Consider the following 17,050-nt stretch of genomic DNA (forward strand, 5'->3'; position numbering starts at 1 on the left):
TAAGCCACAGATACACAGCTGTGAAGTTTGGCGTACATTTAACATTACCGGTTGGTTATTCTTGGTTCTTCAGGCAGATTGCAGGGGGCGGTAATGAAAGTTGGTAGAGAGGAGGGGTGGAACATAGCATGGCCCGTATTAGGTGAACACAGGCAACACAGGTGGGGGTTTGAGAGGCAGATTGTTGGACAAAGGCCAGAGATGAAAAGATGATAAAGAGTTACGAATTCTGAAGCTCGTGGATGGGAATTTCTCAAATTGTGAAACTGGAGGAAGGGATGGGGGGAATGGGAGGGTTGGAACCAGTCCAAGAGCAGCCACGGTGGGGAATGAAAGGGGGAGGGGGCAGGGGAGAAAGGTTTCTCATTGTGATGTTTATGGCACTTCCAACACCGATAGCGAAAGAAATGTACTCATTTTTTGCACCATATCCATTACTTGGGGTGAAGATAAATGAATGAATGAATGAATGAATGAATGAATGAATACATTTATTGGCCAAGTATTCACATACAAGGAATTTGCCTTGGTGCTCTGCCCGCAAGTGACAACATGACATACAGTGACAGTTAGGAATGACACATAAAACATTTCATAAGATGAAAATGATGTCAAACCAATCATAAAAGCAACCTTTTCTTAAGGTCGCAGAGGGAGATATTTAAAACAAATCTATATTGCTAAAGCTCTGATCTTGACCGCTTTTGGCCCACTGTGCTGCGATTTCCGAGAGAACGCTGCCACCTACGGGGCATCATTTTTGGTCACCTCGCTCAGAGCCCCCCTCCGCCTTCCGTGACCGGAGGATATTTCCCATCGATGAAAAATCAGAGAGATATTAATGTTTATTTAAAAAATTGCCATTCTCTCTGCTGCCCCCGCTGGTGGCAGAGGGGAGGGACTATAAAACCCGGAAGTGTAGTTCCTCACTCAGTCTCTGCCAGACCCAGGAAGTGAGAGGATCACGGCTCTCTGAGCTGCGAATAACACTGAACGCACGTCTACTCCACGGTGCGTCCCCTCGATTCGGCTGTAAAGTGCCTGCTGCCCAATTGTTTGCCTCAGCTTTTTAACAAGTATGTGTTCACAACATTAATTTTGGTTGTCAGGTGGCTGCAGCTCAATTGTTTGCCTCGCCTTTTTAACAAGTTTGTGTTCACAAAATGAATTTTGGTTGTCGGGTGGCTGCTGCCCAATTGTTTGCCTTGGCTTTTATAATTGCTGCAACAGTTGGCTGCCAGCCCAAGAATCCATTCGGCCCACAATGTCTTTACTAGCTTTCTGGAAACCAGTACCTTCGGCCCGCAACACCCATACTAGGGCAACAGAAAGCCCCCCCCCCCCCCACTGGCGAGCAATATTGAAATTGGTGGAGAGGTGGAATATTGCGTTGGTGACCAGCCCTCCCGTGTGATGCTGGGACCCAACGAGTCCCACTTAGTTTAGTAAATTATATAATTAATGGAAATAATTGTCCTGTAAAGAAATATTTCAAAACCTACCTATAATTTGCCTCTCATTTGCGATAAAATATTAACAAATTGAACATGGGATATCATGTGATATTTCATGATCATATCTTGCAATAACATGGCATAATTTTGAGGCACTCGTGGAAGTGTGTTAAATGACCATAGTGTGGTAGAGTAGTAACCATTTGGGTCATTGACTTCCATTTGGAATAGCACCAGGCTGTTGAAATAGCATCAGAGAGGCTCCATTACATAAGACAGAAATGTGAGAAGCCAGTTGTTCACGTGTGCCCCATCCCCACATGCTATCCAGCCATGCACTGCACATTATTAGCAGGCATTCCACATGTCCAGTGTCCTCCAAGAATCTACCATACAACTGACAGTGGAACCCAGAATAAATATATATGGACTTCACAATCTATAGGTCCCTGATTATCATTCATGTCTTAGATTTAGTTTTGATTAGTTTAGATGTACATTGTGGAAACAGGCCCTTCGGCCCACCGAGTCCACACCAACCATTGATCGATCACTTATTAACACTAGTTGGACAAAGGCCAGAGATGAAAAAAAGCCCATAAGATCTAAGACAAAAGGTTTGAAGAGTTGCGGATTGTGAAGCCAGGTGAAGGTGGAGGGGTTTGGGATGGGAGAAAGAGGTGCGAGTCCAGGTGGGTCACAGTGGGGAGGGGGGGGGGGGTGGGAAGACATGGGGGTGGAGTGGGAGGGAAGGGGAAGGGGGCAGGGTTGTCAGAAGTTATCTAAAATTGGAGAATTTGATGTTCAAACTGTTGGGTTGCTGGCCACCCAAGCAGAATGTGAGGTGCTGGTCCCCCAGTTTGCATGTGGCCTCATTCTGGCAATTGGATTCAACTAACATTCTTACATCTTGTCCCAATGTCCCACCCCAGTAATCTCCTTCCTGCATGGCTTGCCCCTCCAGTTCCAGCCGGCACTGTCCTTTCTGGTGGACAAATCACCATCTTCACCACTAACCAAGACCTTTGTTTCTTCTTCCCACACAACAATACGAGTTTTTCATCAAACACAGACACACAAAACAACCTGTCAAAGTATTGACTGCCAATATGAAATACTTGAACACATTCTTTTTGTGACCTTCCATTATATATTGCAATGAAAATGTTGAATCTAAGAATGTTGCCAGATTCACCTTGAACTGATTAATACACTACTAACTTTTCTCATTATTTTAATCTCCCATTTCCGATCCTTCAGAACATTCTGACCTATTTTTTGTGTTAGTTGCCATGGCATTTTTCCCTTTGAGATATGCAGAAATTGCATAATCCAGGATATGAGAGAGGCCGCCTTCAGGCAACTGATGGAGTGGGCACCTGGCGTGGATGCAAGGCTCTTTGTTTATATAAACAAGTGTCTCAACACCAGCTTATCTTTCAACACCAAAATGGCATGTCCAGTCAGAAATGTCCCTGCCTGCATTTTGGAGCATTAGGAGACCGCCCAGTTAGCTGATAAACAAGTGCCCATAACCCAACATATTTTGGATCATGATGAAGAATGGACATATTTCTCAGTAGAAGACATTTCTCAGACAACAGACAACAGCACCTACTGAAGATAGACACAAAATGCTGGAGTAACTCAGTGGGTCAGAGAGAGTAGGCACCTGAGAACACCCTGGTCAACTGCTTTGTTACCAATCCTGGCAACTCAGTGGGATAATAATCAGAGATCAAGCAGATAAGGGGGTCATGAAATGTAAGGTTACTGAGTAAGGCTTTAAGTTTGGAAGCATACATTCCAACAAGAAGTTCTATTTACCATCAGAAGTCCATTCGACAACATTGAGGATGTCAGCAGCTTCCAGCGAGAGCTCGTCTGGTTCCTGTGCTATGTACCTCTGGATACATTGCACTTGAGGACAATCTGGAAAAAAACACCAACCATTTTAAATTCATTTCTCAGGATCCGGGCTTCACCTGTAAGGCCAGCACTAATTGCCCATTCATTATTGAGTGACGGCGGCCCTTCAGGTGCAGGGATATTCACAGAGATGTTGGGAAGAGAGTTCCAATACGCAGACCCAGCGATGATGAAGGACATCTCAAAGTAGGATGGTGTGTGGCTTTGGAGGGGAACCCTGCAGATAATGCAGGGCAGCACGGTGGCTCAGCGGTAGAGTTGCTGCCTCACAGATCCGGGTTCAATCCTGAATAAGGGTGGTGACTGTACGGAGTTTGTTCGTACTCCCTGTGACCTGCGTGGGTTTTCTTGGAGATCTTTGGTTTCCTCCCACGCTCCAGGGACATACAGGTAGTACGCATAGCTTGGAATAAATGTAAATTGTCCCTGGTATGTTTAGGCTTGTGTTAATGTGTGGGAATCATTGGTCAGTGCGGACTCGGTGGGCCAAAGGGCCTGTTTCTGTGCTGTATCTCTAGAACGAAGAAAAAAATAAAATTAAATACAAAGGTGTTCTCGTGCATGACCAGGTAGTGGGTTTGGGAGGTGATGTTGGGGTAGTCTGGCTTAGTCACGGTAGTTTACAGCCTGTAGCTACTGTTGTTCAGACACATAGGTCATGATTGGTGGAGCAGTGGTTAGAGTTGCTGCCTTGCAGCGCCTGCACCTGGGTTCGATCCCGGATACGGGTGCTGTCTGTGCGGAGTTTGTACGTTCTGCCCGTGACCCACGTGGGTTTTCCCCAAGATCTTTACTTTCCTCCCACACTCCAAAGACATACAGGTTTGTAGGTTAATTGGCTTGGAATAAATGTAAATTGTCCCTAGTGTGTGTAGGATAGTGTTACTGTGCGGGGATCACTGGTTGGTGCGGACTCGGTGGGCCGGAGGGCCTGTTTCCACACTGTATCTCTAAACTAAACTAGGTGATGGTATTGCCATAGAATGCCACGTTGGTAGGTGGATAGATTTTCTGACACTTTAATGAGATAAGCATTCCTTGCCATTTCTTAACTCATGCCTGAATGTTATCCAATTCTTACTGCATGCAGATAAGAACGCCTACGTTTGTGGAGGAGTTCAAAATGAAATTGAAAGTGAACCTGAAATGACATTGCAAGGAAAGATTATAATTGCTTTAATGATCGGATGATGAAAGAAATTGAAAAGAAACCTTTGGACACCAAACGCTTTATGTAATCTTTGTTTTTTTTGTGTTGCAATATATTTTAGATGAGGGTAGGAGTTCAATAATTATGCAGAGCAAAAACTGTCTTTCATTCATGATCAGATGAAGACATTTTCTCCCATGTATTGGGAAACACAAAATAAGCTGAATTGGGTTATGCCCAAAGAACATAGAAAATATAGAAACAAAGAAAATAAGTGCAGGAGTAGGCCACTCGGCCCTTCGAGCCTGCACCGCCATTCAATATGATCATGGCTGATCATCCAACTCAGTATCCTGTACCTGCCTTCTCTCCATACCCCCTGATCCTTTTAGCCAAAAGGGCCACATCTAACTCCCTCTTAAATATAGCCAATGAACTGGCCTCAACTACCTTCTGCGGGAGAGAATTCCAGAAATTCACCACTCTCAGTATGAAAAATGTTTTTCTCATCTCGGTCCTAAAGGATTTCCCCCTTATCCTTAAGCTGTGACCCCTTGTTCTGGACTTCCCCAACATCGGGAACAATCTTCCTGCATCTAGCCTGCAGGAAGAACAATGGCGTAAGTTGTGATGGGGCCCACCGTTATGCGTAGCCAACACAATTTAAACTTAAATCCAGTTTACACTGCTTTAAGGGTAGAATGTAGGTGGGGAGTGATTCACCAGGATGTTGCCTGGAATAGAGCATTTCAGTTATGAGACACCGGGTCATAAGATCATAAGTGATAGGAGTAGAATTAGGCCATCCGACGTATCAACTGTACTCAGTCATGACTGTTCTATCTCTCCCTCCAAACCCCATTCTCCTGCCTTTTCCCCCGTAACCTCTGACACACTTACTAATCAAGAAGGATGGATGGAGCAGGTTTGTTCAGCTTGGGGGAGCAGCTGAGGGGAACCTGACTGAGGTACTTAAGAGGCATGGATGGGTGTGAGAGTAAGAAACCTTGCCCATTGTAGAGGTGCCTTAAAGCAGACGTGGAGGGGATTGGAAGAAGAATCTTTTCACCCACAGGGTGGTTGAATCCTGGAACACACTGCCCTTTGGGGCAGTCCAGGCAGGAACATTGCACTGGACTAGGTACAGAGGTGACCTCCAAGGATGACCAAGCACTGAAGAAGTACGAGCAGAAAAAGATTGGACAAGTCTGAGATTCCTTGCATTGAGCAGCAGGGATTTAAGCGACGAGTTAATTAAGGTCTATTGTAGCTGCCTGGGGAATGTCAAACCTTCGCTATTGGCTGGCGCGGTCACGTGATCGCGGGAGCGTGTAAACGGGCTTTTAGTAAACCATTCATTCGAGTTCCACCCAGTTCCAAGGAGCTTCATAATTTTGGCTGTTTAAAACCGACTCGGGTAATCGCTTTATTTTTGTTTTATAATAAAGAATTGTCTCGACTAGACTCGCCGATTGTCTAGACTCGCCAAATTGGTGACCCCGTCAGTCCCATCGTGTATTCGGACTTCGAACATGCAAGCCGCCGCTAACCCCGGCGCCCAGCAAAACGCAGTGGGCCTGAAACTGCCCCTTTTCTGGGCAGAGCAGCCTCAAGTGTGGTTCGCCCACATTGAGGCCCAATTTCACCTCCAAACTATCGTCACCGATGCCACCCGATATTTCTACGTGGTCGGGGCGCTCAGCCAATAGACGGCCACCCGGTTGCTGCCCCACCTGCAGGATCCTCCAGTAATTGGCAAGTAGCGGACGTGGCCCAGCCACTGCTGAGCGCCGATTTCCTCTGGGCCTTTCGCTTCTGGTGGACGTGCGGGATGAGCGCCACGTTCCACCAGCGGGCCCTAGCCCCTCGACCCTCGGAACCACCCAGCTCGCAGCCGAGCGCGGTGGCTGAAGTCAAGAGCTCGTACGCCTCCCTGCTCGAGGAGTTCCGGGAGCTCCTCACCCCCCGTTTTCGTGCAACCGCCCTTAAGCATGGGGTGGTGCACCATATTCTCACCGCAGGACCGCCATTACATGCACGGACGCGCAGGCTGCTGCCCGACAAGCTGCGCATGGGGACATGGGGATCATGCGGTGCTCTGATAGCCCGTGGGGGTCCCCATTGCACACGGTCCCTAAAGCACCTGGAGGGTGGAGATCATGCGGGGATTATTGGTGCCTGAACGCCGTTATGACCGCAGACCACTACCCGGTTCCACACATCCAGGATTTCACAGCGCATCTGGAGGGGCCCGCCTTCTTTACCAAGGTAGATCTGGTCCGCGGCTACCACCAGATCCCATGTGCCTGAGACCGCCACCATCGCCCTGTTTGGGCTTTTCGAGTGGCCGCGTATGTCATTCGGGTTAAAGAAATCCGCGCAGGCGTTCCAGCGACTGATGGACATGGTGGGTCAGGGATTGGACTTTATATTCATCTACTTAGATGACATCCCACCCAGAGGGAGAACAAGGAGGGAAGAGACGGAGACTAAGACTTTGCCTCCATCACAGTGAGGATGTGCTTGGTGAACTCACTGTGGTGGATGTTTAATTTGTGTTTGTTGTATGTTTTGTTTTTATTGGTTCTGTGTATGACTGCAGGCAACATAATTTTGTTCATGACCGAAAGGTCTGAATGACAATAAAGGAATCTAATTCTAATTCTAATCCTGGTTGCGAGCCGCACCCAACAGGAACACTACACGCACCTGCTGGCGCTGTCCCAGCGGCTCCAGGACCACGGGCTCGTAGTCAATCCCGCCAAATGCCAGTTCGGCCTCCGCACAATTTCTTTCCTGGGGCATCACGTCACCTCGCAGTGCGCAGCCCCGTTAACCACCAATGGCCTGTTTCCTTTATCATTTTTTATTTTTTGCATGGCTTTCATTCATTGTTCTTTATCTCTCTGCATCATCGTCTATATCGCTCGTTTCCCTTTCCCCAGACCTGTCTGAAGAAGGGTCTCAACCTGAAACATCACCCATTCCTTCTTTCCAGAGATGCTGCCTGAACCGCTGAGTTACTCCAGCTTTTTGTGCCTATCTTCGGTTTAAACCAGCATCTGCAGTTCCTTCCTACACATAAAACTATTATAATACTTCTTTGAATTTTTATGGTACGCATAAAGCAAAATGAATGGGGATCCATCATAGACACCCAATTCCAGCACAGAGCAAAGTCTTGCTGCTTTTTGCTGGAAAATACTTCAGGAGCAGTGCTCTCTTCGTCTAATGTCAGTGTAGGAAAATTAAGAGGGACAAAATTTCACCCTGATTGATACTTCAGTAAAGTAAATAATTCATAAATCCTTACCCCAATGCAATGAGCTGGGAGAAACGTATTTAGTTCTTCGGTTTGGCATGAGTGCGTGAACCCAGCGTTTCTTATCACTCCTGCAAAATAAACATGCAGACACCTAAAATCAGCAAATAAATGAAGACAGCAGGCAGACTCCAGCACTGTGACGTCAATGCACAACCAAACAGGAAACCATGCATTTTAAAACCAAAGAACCCCTTAAGTCATTACTTTGGTTGGGCAATTATATTTTCGAGAGACATTTCTTAATCAGAAACATTTCGCACAAAAATTGGCTTTTGTTATTTTTTGTTGAGTCATAACATTTCGACTGATGACCATATTGAAACAAGAGAAGACATAAAAAACCATTGAGTTTCATAGTTTTGAATGGGATGACATTTCTGCTGGTTTCTGAAAAATCATGGAATCATAAACAAGACAGCACAAGACAACTAAGTGGCCCATTAAGTCTTTCAACTGACAATCCAATCACTTATGCACTTATTTCCACATCCCTCACTTTTCTAAAATAATGTGTCCACGTATTTATTTTATTCCTCTTTTAAGGCAATAATTAACTCTGAATCACCATCACATCAAGCATTAAATTCCAAATCCTAACTACACGTAGCATGAAAATATTTTAGTCTAATGTCATCTCTGGTTCAATGTCCTTTGGTTACCAACCTTTGGCAATAGGGAATATTTTAGCGTTCTTGTGATTTTAAATTGGTTGAGATTAAACTCACTGACTGGGTGTTCTGTGTCAATTATTTTAAACAAAACACAAGATTTATTAATCTGTTCCACAATCTTGAAAAAATTGTGCAATCACTCCCAGATCTTGTTCTCCTCCCCCTTCACCTCTATTTCAAAATTACTCCCATTGGACTCTTTTGTTTATCATTATTATTTCTACTAAAATCACCTCAAACTTTGCTGCATTGAATTTATTCTGCATGCGCTCACTCATTTACCAGCCAGTTTATATCCTAATTAAACCTATAGCTAAACCTATAGCTATCTTCTTACGATCTACTACATTTTCAAGTTTTGTTCTGCTTGTAGCCCTGCAACCAAGTCATCCATATATATTAAAAACAGCAGTGTTTAGTTACGTGCTAAACTAATGTATCGTGACACAGCATCTTCCTCCCTTCTGAAGAGCCATGTTATCACAACCTCAATTATAACTTAGGCTAACCCTTTGAGTTCCTCTTGATGCCCTTTTGCTATAAGCATAGGCTTTATATATGCTCATTAATTTAATATGCATTAGTTAATTGAATACCAATTTAGAGTCACGAGTGTTTAATTGCACCGGAAATTGAACTGAAGCTTGATAGTCCCTTCAAAGCAATAACACAACAGATAAATATGATCATTCATAATATAATAACATTGGTAATATTAGGGAACCAGTCCTCAATAAAAATCCATTTATACGTCAGCTACAGTCTCTCTGTTATCTCATCAAAAAAGTATCAAAAAATGGCAAGAGAAGCAACATTACCCACATTATTCTGACCTGCTTCTTGTAAAACTATAGTCAAGATGATTTGAACATTGGCAGTACCAGATGAAAAAGTCGATAGAACTTTTGACTGTGTATTATGCAATAATTCTATTGATTAATTTCACTAACACAAGTAACAACAAGAATATACCATTTGTCCCTTTATGAATGTTCCACCATACAATACAATCATGACCAACCCTTTACTTCAGTGCCATTTCCTCTACAAACACCTAATATCCAAAACATTTAAAATTGAATCGATCATTTTCGGCTGCTGTAGATATTCACTTGCAATTCTGTACATTGCCCCATGCATGTAATTGGAGGGTGTGGTTCACCCATTATATCTACAGGAGGTAAATCTATCCTATGCTTATGGTTGGCACAGTAGCACAACGGTAGAGTTGCTGCCTTACAGCGCCAGAGACCCAGGTTCGATACTGACTACGGGTGCTGTGTGTACGCAGTACGTACGTTCTCTCTGTGACCACATCGGTTTTCTCCGGGTGCTCCGGCTTCCTCCCACATTCCAAAGACGTACAGGTTTGTAGGTTCATTGGCTTCAGTAAATACTTTCTAGTGCAGGATAGAACTAGTGTATGGGTGATTGTTGGTCAGCGTGGACTCGGTGGGCCGAAGGGCCTGTTTTCACACTGTAACTCTAAAACTAAAAAAAATCCTGGAATCGAAGACAGTGACATTCCAGTCATTTATTAGAAGAACAGTGATGTATTTGCTATTGAACTAATCAACTCAGCGGTTGAGGCTGACAGCAAAAAGGCTGGATGTAGAGAGATTGCAAATGAAACAGTGCAGGGAAGTGTTTTGACAGCAGACCCTTTTAAAGAACTTCCATCCTGTATATTATTAGAATATCATTTGCATAGCTTCTTAATGGAATAACTGTGCCCTGATTTATTTTTACTTTGCTTCCTTTCGTGATGAAGTGAGATGGCAGTCAAGCCTGCTGTTCTCGGAGATACTTATCACATTCACCAATAAATAACTTTGGAGAGAAAAATAAGGATATGAAGAGATTAATTTTGCCGAATAGATGCTGCAACCTATAAAATAGACACAAAATTCAGGGGTAACTGAACGGGACACGCAGCATCTCTGGAGAGAAGGAATGGGTGACGTTTTGGGTCGAGATCCTTCTTCAGACTCATCTATACAACAATCTATGCCATAATCTATAAGCTTGTCGAAAATCATTTGTCCCATCATTGTGTGCATACTGCTTGATAAAAGCTGAGAATGGGTAGAGTTGAAAGGAAAGGGAACAGTTTTAATCCTGAAACAAGACAGTGTTGGAAATACAAAATTCAAATCTTTCATCTCGGATTGTTAAGAACATGCCAAGTATTAGCTTGCCTTTCCTTCCTGCAATTCTCTGTGAGAATAGTTTGGGAAGTGGAATTGCTGGAATTAATGATTTAGTTGAGTTATTAATGTAGTTTCAAAGGAGTCTAAGGAAATTCATTGAAGTCTGATGCATGTTACCATTATCAAATTATTTCAAAGCCCTTCCCTCCATTGAGACACTTACAGTGACTTTGCTTTCAGCATATATTGGATCTCTCGGTCATTACAATTCTCCAAGAGCCGTAGAGTGAAGACATTTGCCAACGCCTGACCCTGGTCATCCAGCTCTTGAACTCGAAGGAGACCTCGAAGTGCATAGTCAAACACTTCATATCGGTCACCACTAGAAAGGAGAGATTTCACAGTTAAGAACATCCACGCTGAATCATTTGATGGAGAATGTGTAGGAAGGAACTGCAGGTGCTGGTGGGGTGAGGTTGAAAGGCAGATGTTTGGACGAGGGCCAGATGGTAAAGATGAGGCAATGGCTGCCTGAAATTGAAAGTTATTGCTAGTTGAAAGGCATGCAAGTCTGAAGAAGGGTCTCGACCCGAAACGCCACCCATTCCTTCTCTCCAGAGATGCTGCCTGACCCATTGAGTTACTCCAGCATTTTGTGTCTACCTTCGATTTAAACCAGCATCTGCAGTTCTTTTTTACACAAGGTGTCTTGGATGTAAGTTGGAAGGGGCTGAACAAAAGGGGATAGGATGGAATATACAGCCAGGTGCATCTAATTTGTCCCACAAATTGCTTCATAAAATCCACCTGACTGTGTCAACATTACATCATTTCTGGTTCCCAACTTCTGGTTACACATAGTAAAACTCAATTGGCACAGAATTGTGCTGAAGGGCCATATCCCCAAACCATTGCAGCATGTTACATAGAAAGATAGAAACAGAGAAAATAGGTGCAGGAGGAGGCCATTCGGCCCCTCGAGCCAGCACCGCCATTTATTGTGATCATGGCTGATCATGTTCATACCTCAGTCCTCATCAAATGTCCGATCCTCCACAAATAAGAAATTCTTGACATTACAGTAGCCAGAAATGTTGGATTTCAAAATGAAGCAACATTGTAGGACAAACATCAACAATTATTGAACAAATAAACTTCTTAATCAAAGTGCAGATTTTAAAACCTATCCGTGTTACCCACAGCCACACAATGAATGGACTTAATTCCTCTATATTTCGAGCCATAGTCATACAGCACAGAAATAGACCCTTCGGCCCAACATGCCCGGTCTATACTAGTCCCACCTGCCTGCATTCGGCTCATATCCCACTAAACCTTTCCTATCCATTTCTGATACTTCAGATACAATTTTTCAAGGACTTACTAGGATTGTTTCCTGGTTATCAGAAAAAGATCATTGAACAAAATCAGGAAGACTGGCTTAAACAATTTCTTCTTCCGAAACGTTCGTGTTGCTTTCTGTCCCGACATTTGTTCGAGTTCACCTTCCTTCAGCAGCCACCGGGAGTGGGAGATGATTGGCACAGACTGGGAAAGGCACAGGTTTGAATTAGAAGCATTCTTTGGGAACAGTAAAGTGGCTGAGAGCTTGCATGGTTACTGCTAATAAAGTGTAAATTAAGGTGACATGTTACAGCTTACAAATTCCATTACACTTCATAGCAAACATCTTGCAAAAAAATGAATAGATTTTTACTTTCAATTTTACCTGACAACTTTCTTTCTCTATTTTGTGTCTCTAGTTTATTCATTTATTCATTGCATTCTATTCTGAAGAAGGTTTGGTTTCGAAGCTTCAGAAACAGACTTCATACAGTCATAATTATACTACAGGTGCACAACCTTTTATCCGAAAGCCTTGGGACCAGACACATTTCGGATATCGGACATTTTCGGGTTTCGGAATGGAAGATTTTTAGCGTAGATTAGGTAGGTAGCGCTGGCGGCTTGGAAAGTCTGGAGCGGCTGCCTCCTCCCCGGAGACCGGGGAATCATTGTAAATCATTGCTTAAATGTTAGTCAGTTAGTTTGGAGGGATTTTATGTGGTGGGGGTGAAGGGGGGAACTTTAATTCTTAGTCCCCTACCTGGTCAGAGAGGCGGGGAGCGGGCAATGCCTTACCGGGTCGCCGTGCAATACTGTGCCGCGGCTCCCACATCACAGAGCTGGGGCTGTGGCCGGCTGCGCTGGATTTGGATTTGTAGCGCCGCGCAGCCAGGGGTAGAGTTCGCCGTGGTCGGAGCTACAACCGGCGCCGCCCGTGGCTGGACCACCGCAGCCCGGACCGCTGTGGGCCGCGGCTCCCAACATCGTGGAGCTGGGGCTGCGGTGGTCCGGCCACGGGCGGCGCCGGTTGTAGCTCCGACCACGGCGAACTCTACCCCTGGCTGCGCGGCGCTACAAATCCAAATCCAGCGCGGCCGGCCACAGCCCCAGCTCCACGATGTTGGGAGCCGCGGCACAGCGGTCCGGAGCTTACTGCACGGCGACCCGGTAAGGCATTGCCCGCTCCCCGCTTCTCCGACCAGGTAGGGGACTAAGAATTAAAGTTCCCCCCAAAAGCCCACCAAACTAACTGACTAACATTTAAGCAATGATTTACAATGATTCCTACCCTCCCGCGCAATATACACTCACCCAATATACTCTCACCTTCTCTTTTATGAATGGGGATTTAGTTCCCCTTTGTTGGAGGACCGACCGGAGGTTCCGCTGTCACCTCTGCGGGCCGCCCTCGGTGAACGTTTTCAAGGACCTTTCTTCAAGGACCAAAAAAATGTCCGCTATTCGGAGGTTTTCGTTATTTGGATCTTCGGATAAAAGGTTGTGCACCTGTATGTGGAAACATGCCCTTCCACCCAGCCTGCCCACACCGACCACCATGTCCCATCTACACTAGTCCCACTTGCTTGCGTTTGGCCCATATCCCTCTAAACCTGTCCTACCCATGTACCTAATCGCTTCTTAAACATTGCGATAGTCCCGGCCTCTACCTCCGCAGGCAGCTCATTCCTTACACCCACCACCATTTGTGTGAAAAAGTTACCCCTCAGATTTCTATAAAGTCTTGCCCCCTTCACTTTAAACCTACGTTTACTGGTTCAGCATTCCCCTCAAATAAAGACTTCTTTATTTTTGTACACATACCTTGACTTTAAATTCCAGTTTCTTCTCAAAATTGATCAGCTGCTCAGTCCTGCTCATTTTTTTTACACGTTCACTACACTCTTTGATGATCTTCAACAGAAAGAAAAGATTATTCTGAATAACAGATACTTTTTTGTAGTCAGGGCGCTTTCAGATGATCAAAAATAAAAAAATACATTAAATGACCAACGTTCCGATTATCTTTTGTCACATCATATGCATAACTCTTTTAATCTGCAGTTATGAATAGAATGACTTTCATGCTTATATAATCATTAATCAATTATGTGAAATTGGCAAGATTTACTTGGTAGGTGCCACAACTTGGAATCTACATTCAACAACGTAGCTGCCACTGCCTTAGTTCCTGCAGGTGACATTTTCTGGTAGGTACATTATATTACTTATCCTACCAAAATGATTATCTTACTAATACACTAAGTCCTCATTACGTACGATGGATAGGGCACTGAATACCCACAATAACAAAAAAAAGATCTAGATAGCATTGTACATTGTTTGTACCTACTGTATGGAGTTTGTACATTCTCCATGTGATCCTGTGGGATTTTTCCGGGTACTCCGGTTTACTCCCACACTTCAAAGACGTACAGGTTTGTAGGTTAATTGGCTTCAGTTAAAAATAAATTATAAATTGTCCCTAGTGTATCGTGGACGGGGTGATCGCTGGTCGGCACTGACTTGGTGAGCTGAATGGCCTGTTTCCGCACCGTATCTCTAAGTCTAAAGTCTCTGAGGCCTCTGACATTAACATTAAGGCTGCAATCATATACCCCAAACAATCTCTATGTAGTTTTCAGCTTCTCATAAAAGCTGAAACAGATAAGCATTTTGGACCGCAACATCTCCCTACACTCCTGTTCCTGGTCCAGCCACAAACTTACCTTGGCTCCTGAATGCTGGTGGTCCCAACCCCATTCTCGACCACACACCTACTGTCTGATTGATATTTCTCTATTTGCCAGCACAACACATCAAACTCCATCCATTTCAAAGCAAACTGGATTCCATATGACCATATAACAATTACAGCACGGAAACAGGCCATCTCGACCCTTCTAGTCCGTGCCGAACACATAATCTCCCCTAGTCCCATATACCTGCGCTCAGACCATAACCCTCCATTCCTTTCCCATCCATATAACTATCCAATTTATTTTTAAATGATAAAAACGAACCTGCCTCCACCACCTTCACTGGAAGCTCATTCCACACAGCTACCACTCTCTGAGTAAAGAAGTGGTTCACCAGGTATCAGAGGATAGGACTCTGGAGGACATGTTATATTTACCAATGCTCCTTCATTTTGGTCCACTGCACCCTTTCAAAAGCCTCCACTTCCTACCTGTAGTGGGGCAACCAGAAATGTTTGCAAATGTGATCTAACCAAAGTCCTATGGAGCTGCATCATGGCTTCCTGACTATTACACTCAATGCTCTAAACCTATGAAAACAAGCATATCATATGCATTCTTTATTACTCTATCAACCTCTGTGGCCACTTCCAGGGTGATGACTGGGTGAGGGGTATTAGCTACAGGGATTGGACGGATTGTTTTCAGGGACAGACTTTGATTGTTTTCTTTGGAATACAGGGTGACAGGGAGACCTGATTAAAGTGAATACAATTATAATAGGCATAGATAGAGTGGACAGTCATGACCTTTAACCCAGGATGTAAAATCAAATATTAGAGGGTATGGTTTTAAGGTGAGAGGGGCAAAGTTTAAGGAAGATGTGCAGGACAAATTGTATTTTATATACAGAGGGTGGCGAGTGCCTGGAACACACTGCCGGGAGTGGTGGTAGAGGCAGATATCATAGTGGGATTGGCTCTTTTGGATAGGCTCATGGATATTCAGGCATTGGAGGGATATGGATTATGTGTGGGTTGATAAGAGGTGGTCTTGGCATCATGATCAGCACAGGCATTGTGGGCTGAAGGGCCCGTTCTTGTTCGGTACTGTTCTATGTTCTATGCTAATGCATATTTTATTCATTTAAATTCCCGATAGAATTTTCCATGTAGTTATCTCCGTTTAAAGTCATAAGCTCATAAGACAGCAGAAGAATTAGGCCATTCGGCCCATCAAGTCTACTCCACCATTCAATCATGGCTAATCTACCTCCCCATCCTCCTGCCTTTTCCTCATAACCTCTGACACCTGTACTAATCAAGAATCTATCTATCTCTGCCGTGAAAATATCCATTGATTTGACCTCCACAGACTTCTGTTGCAAAGAATTCTGCAGATTCACCACCCTCTGACTAAAGTAATTTCTCTCATCTCCTTCCTAAACGAACGTCCTTTAATTCTGAGAATTCCATTCAGGTTGAATACCAAGAAAGCTCCCTACATAATGAGTTTAGAATGATACAGCACAGAAACAGGGCTCTGTTTCCCCACAAGGTTAAGAAAATGAAATATGTTTGGGAATTGTTTTTGTTCCAGTGTCTGCCCCATTCAATCATTGTTTCTTTAAATATTTCCAACATTAATATTCTGCGGAATTTATGGAATTATTGTTGTGGAACTTTATCGTTTGTTGCGGGAAACTTGCTTTTTAACATCACAGAGAAAATAAAACCTTTTGACCCACTTTAATGTTAAAGTGACCATCAATGATTATTTTCCAGCACTCCAGTCAAATGGAAAGAGGATGCACAAGACAGAATCCATGACTAGTTTACAAAGGAATGCAGTGAGTCATGAGCCTATGAATCATTGTACTGCCGGTAACAGCCCCTCCTCATTATGATCTCACTAAACAACAACACTTTGCCAAGCATGCAACAAGGCGACGGTGTTTTTGTGGCACTTGGTCATTTAGCTACAGATTTGATTTCCTTCCTGTGTGTTTAATATGGAAACCACCAGCTGTTGTCAAGCTGTATTGCCCAAACAGCCTTGTACAGGGCAAGGTGAACATTAAAGTTATTAGCAATTCAAAGAGCAACTTATTACAATTGTGCAAGCTGGAAGTCTGAAATTGGAGATACTCAGCAGGCCAGACAGCAACCATGCAGAGAGAAACAGAGTTATTGATGAATCTCTGGAATTCTTTGCCACAGAAAGCTGTGGAGGCCAAGCCAATGGATATTTTTAAGACAGAGATAGATAGATTCTTGATTAGTATGGGTGTCAGGGGTTATGGGGAGAAGGCAAGAGAATGGGGTTAGG

At 44.1% G+C, this 17,050-nt stretch overlaps 1 protein-coding gene across 3 annotated transcripts in view; it reads right to left on the bottom strand.

The window, feature by feature from the left end:
• ngef (neuronal guanine nucleotide exchange factor) overlaps window positions 1–17,050 on the bottom strand; it is a 69,008-nt gene that overhangs the window by 879 nt on the left and 51,079 nt on the right. For all 3 annotated transcript variants that reach the window (XM_033031049.1, XM_033031051.1, XM_033031052.1), the window contains 5 exons: window positions 13,848–13,937; window positions 12,064–12,227; window positions 10,903–11,061; window positions 7,847–7,926; window positions 3,282–3,386 (listed from right to left, as the gene is read on the bottom strand). In XM_033031049.1, the coding sequence (XP_032886940.1) occupies window positions 3,282–3,386; window positions 7,847–7,926; window positions 10,903–11,061; window positions 12,064–12,227; window positions 13,848–13,937 (598 nt within the window). The remainder of the gene's footprint in view (window positions 1–3,281; window positions 3,387–7,846; window positions 7,927–10,902; window positions 11,062–12,063; window positions 12,228–13,847; window positions 13,938–17,050) is intronic.

Source organism: Amblyraja radiata, chromosome 13 (genome assembly GCF_010909765.2).
Source record: "Amblyraja radiata isolate CabotCenter1 chromosome 13, sAmbRad1.1.pri, whole genome shotgun sequence".
Classification (NCBI taxonomy): Eukaryota; Metazoa; Chordata; class Chondrichthyes; order Rajiformes; family Rajidae; genus Amblyraja; species Amblyraja radiata.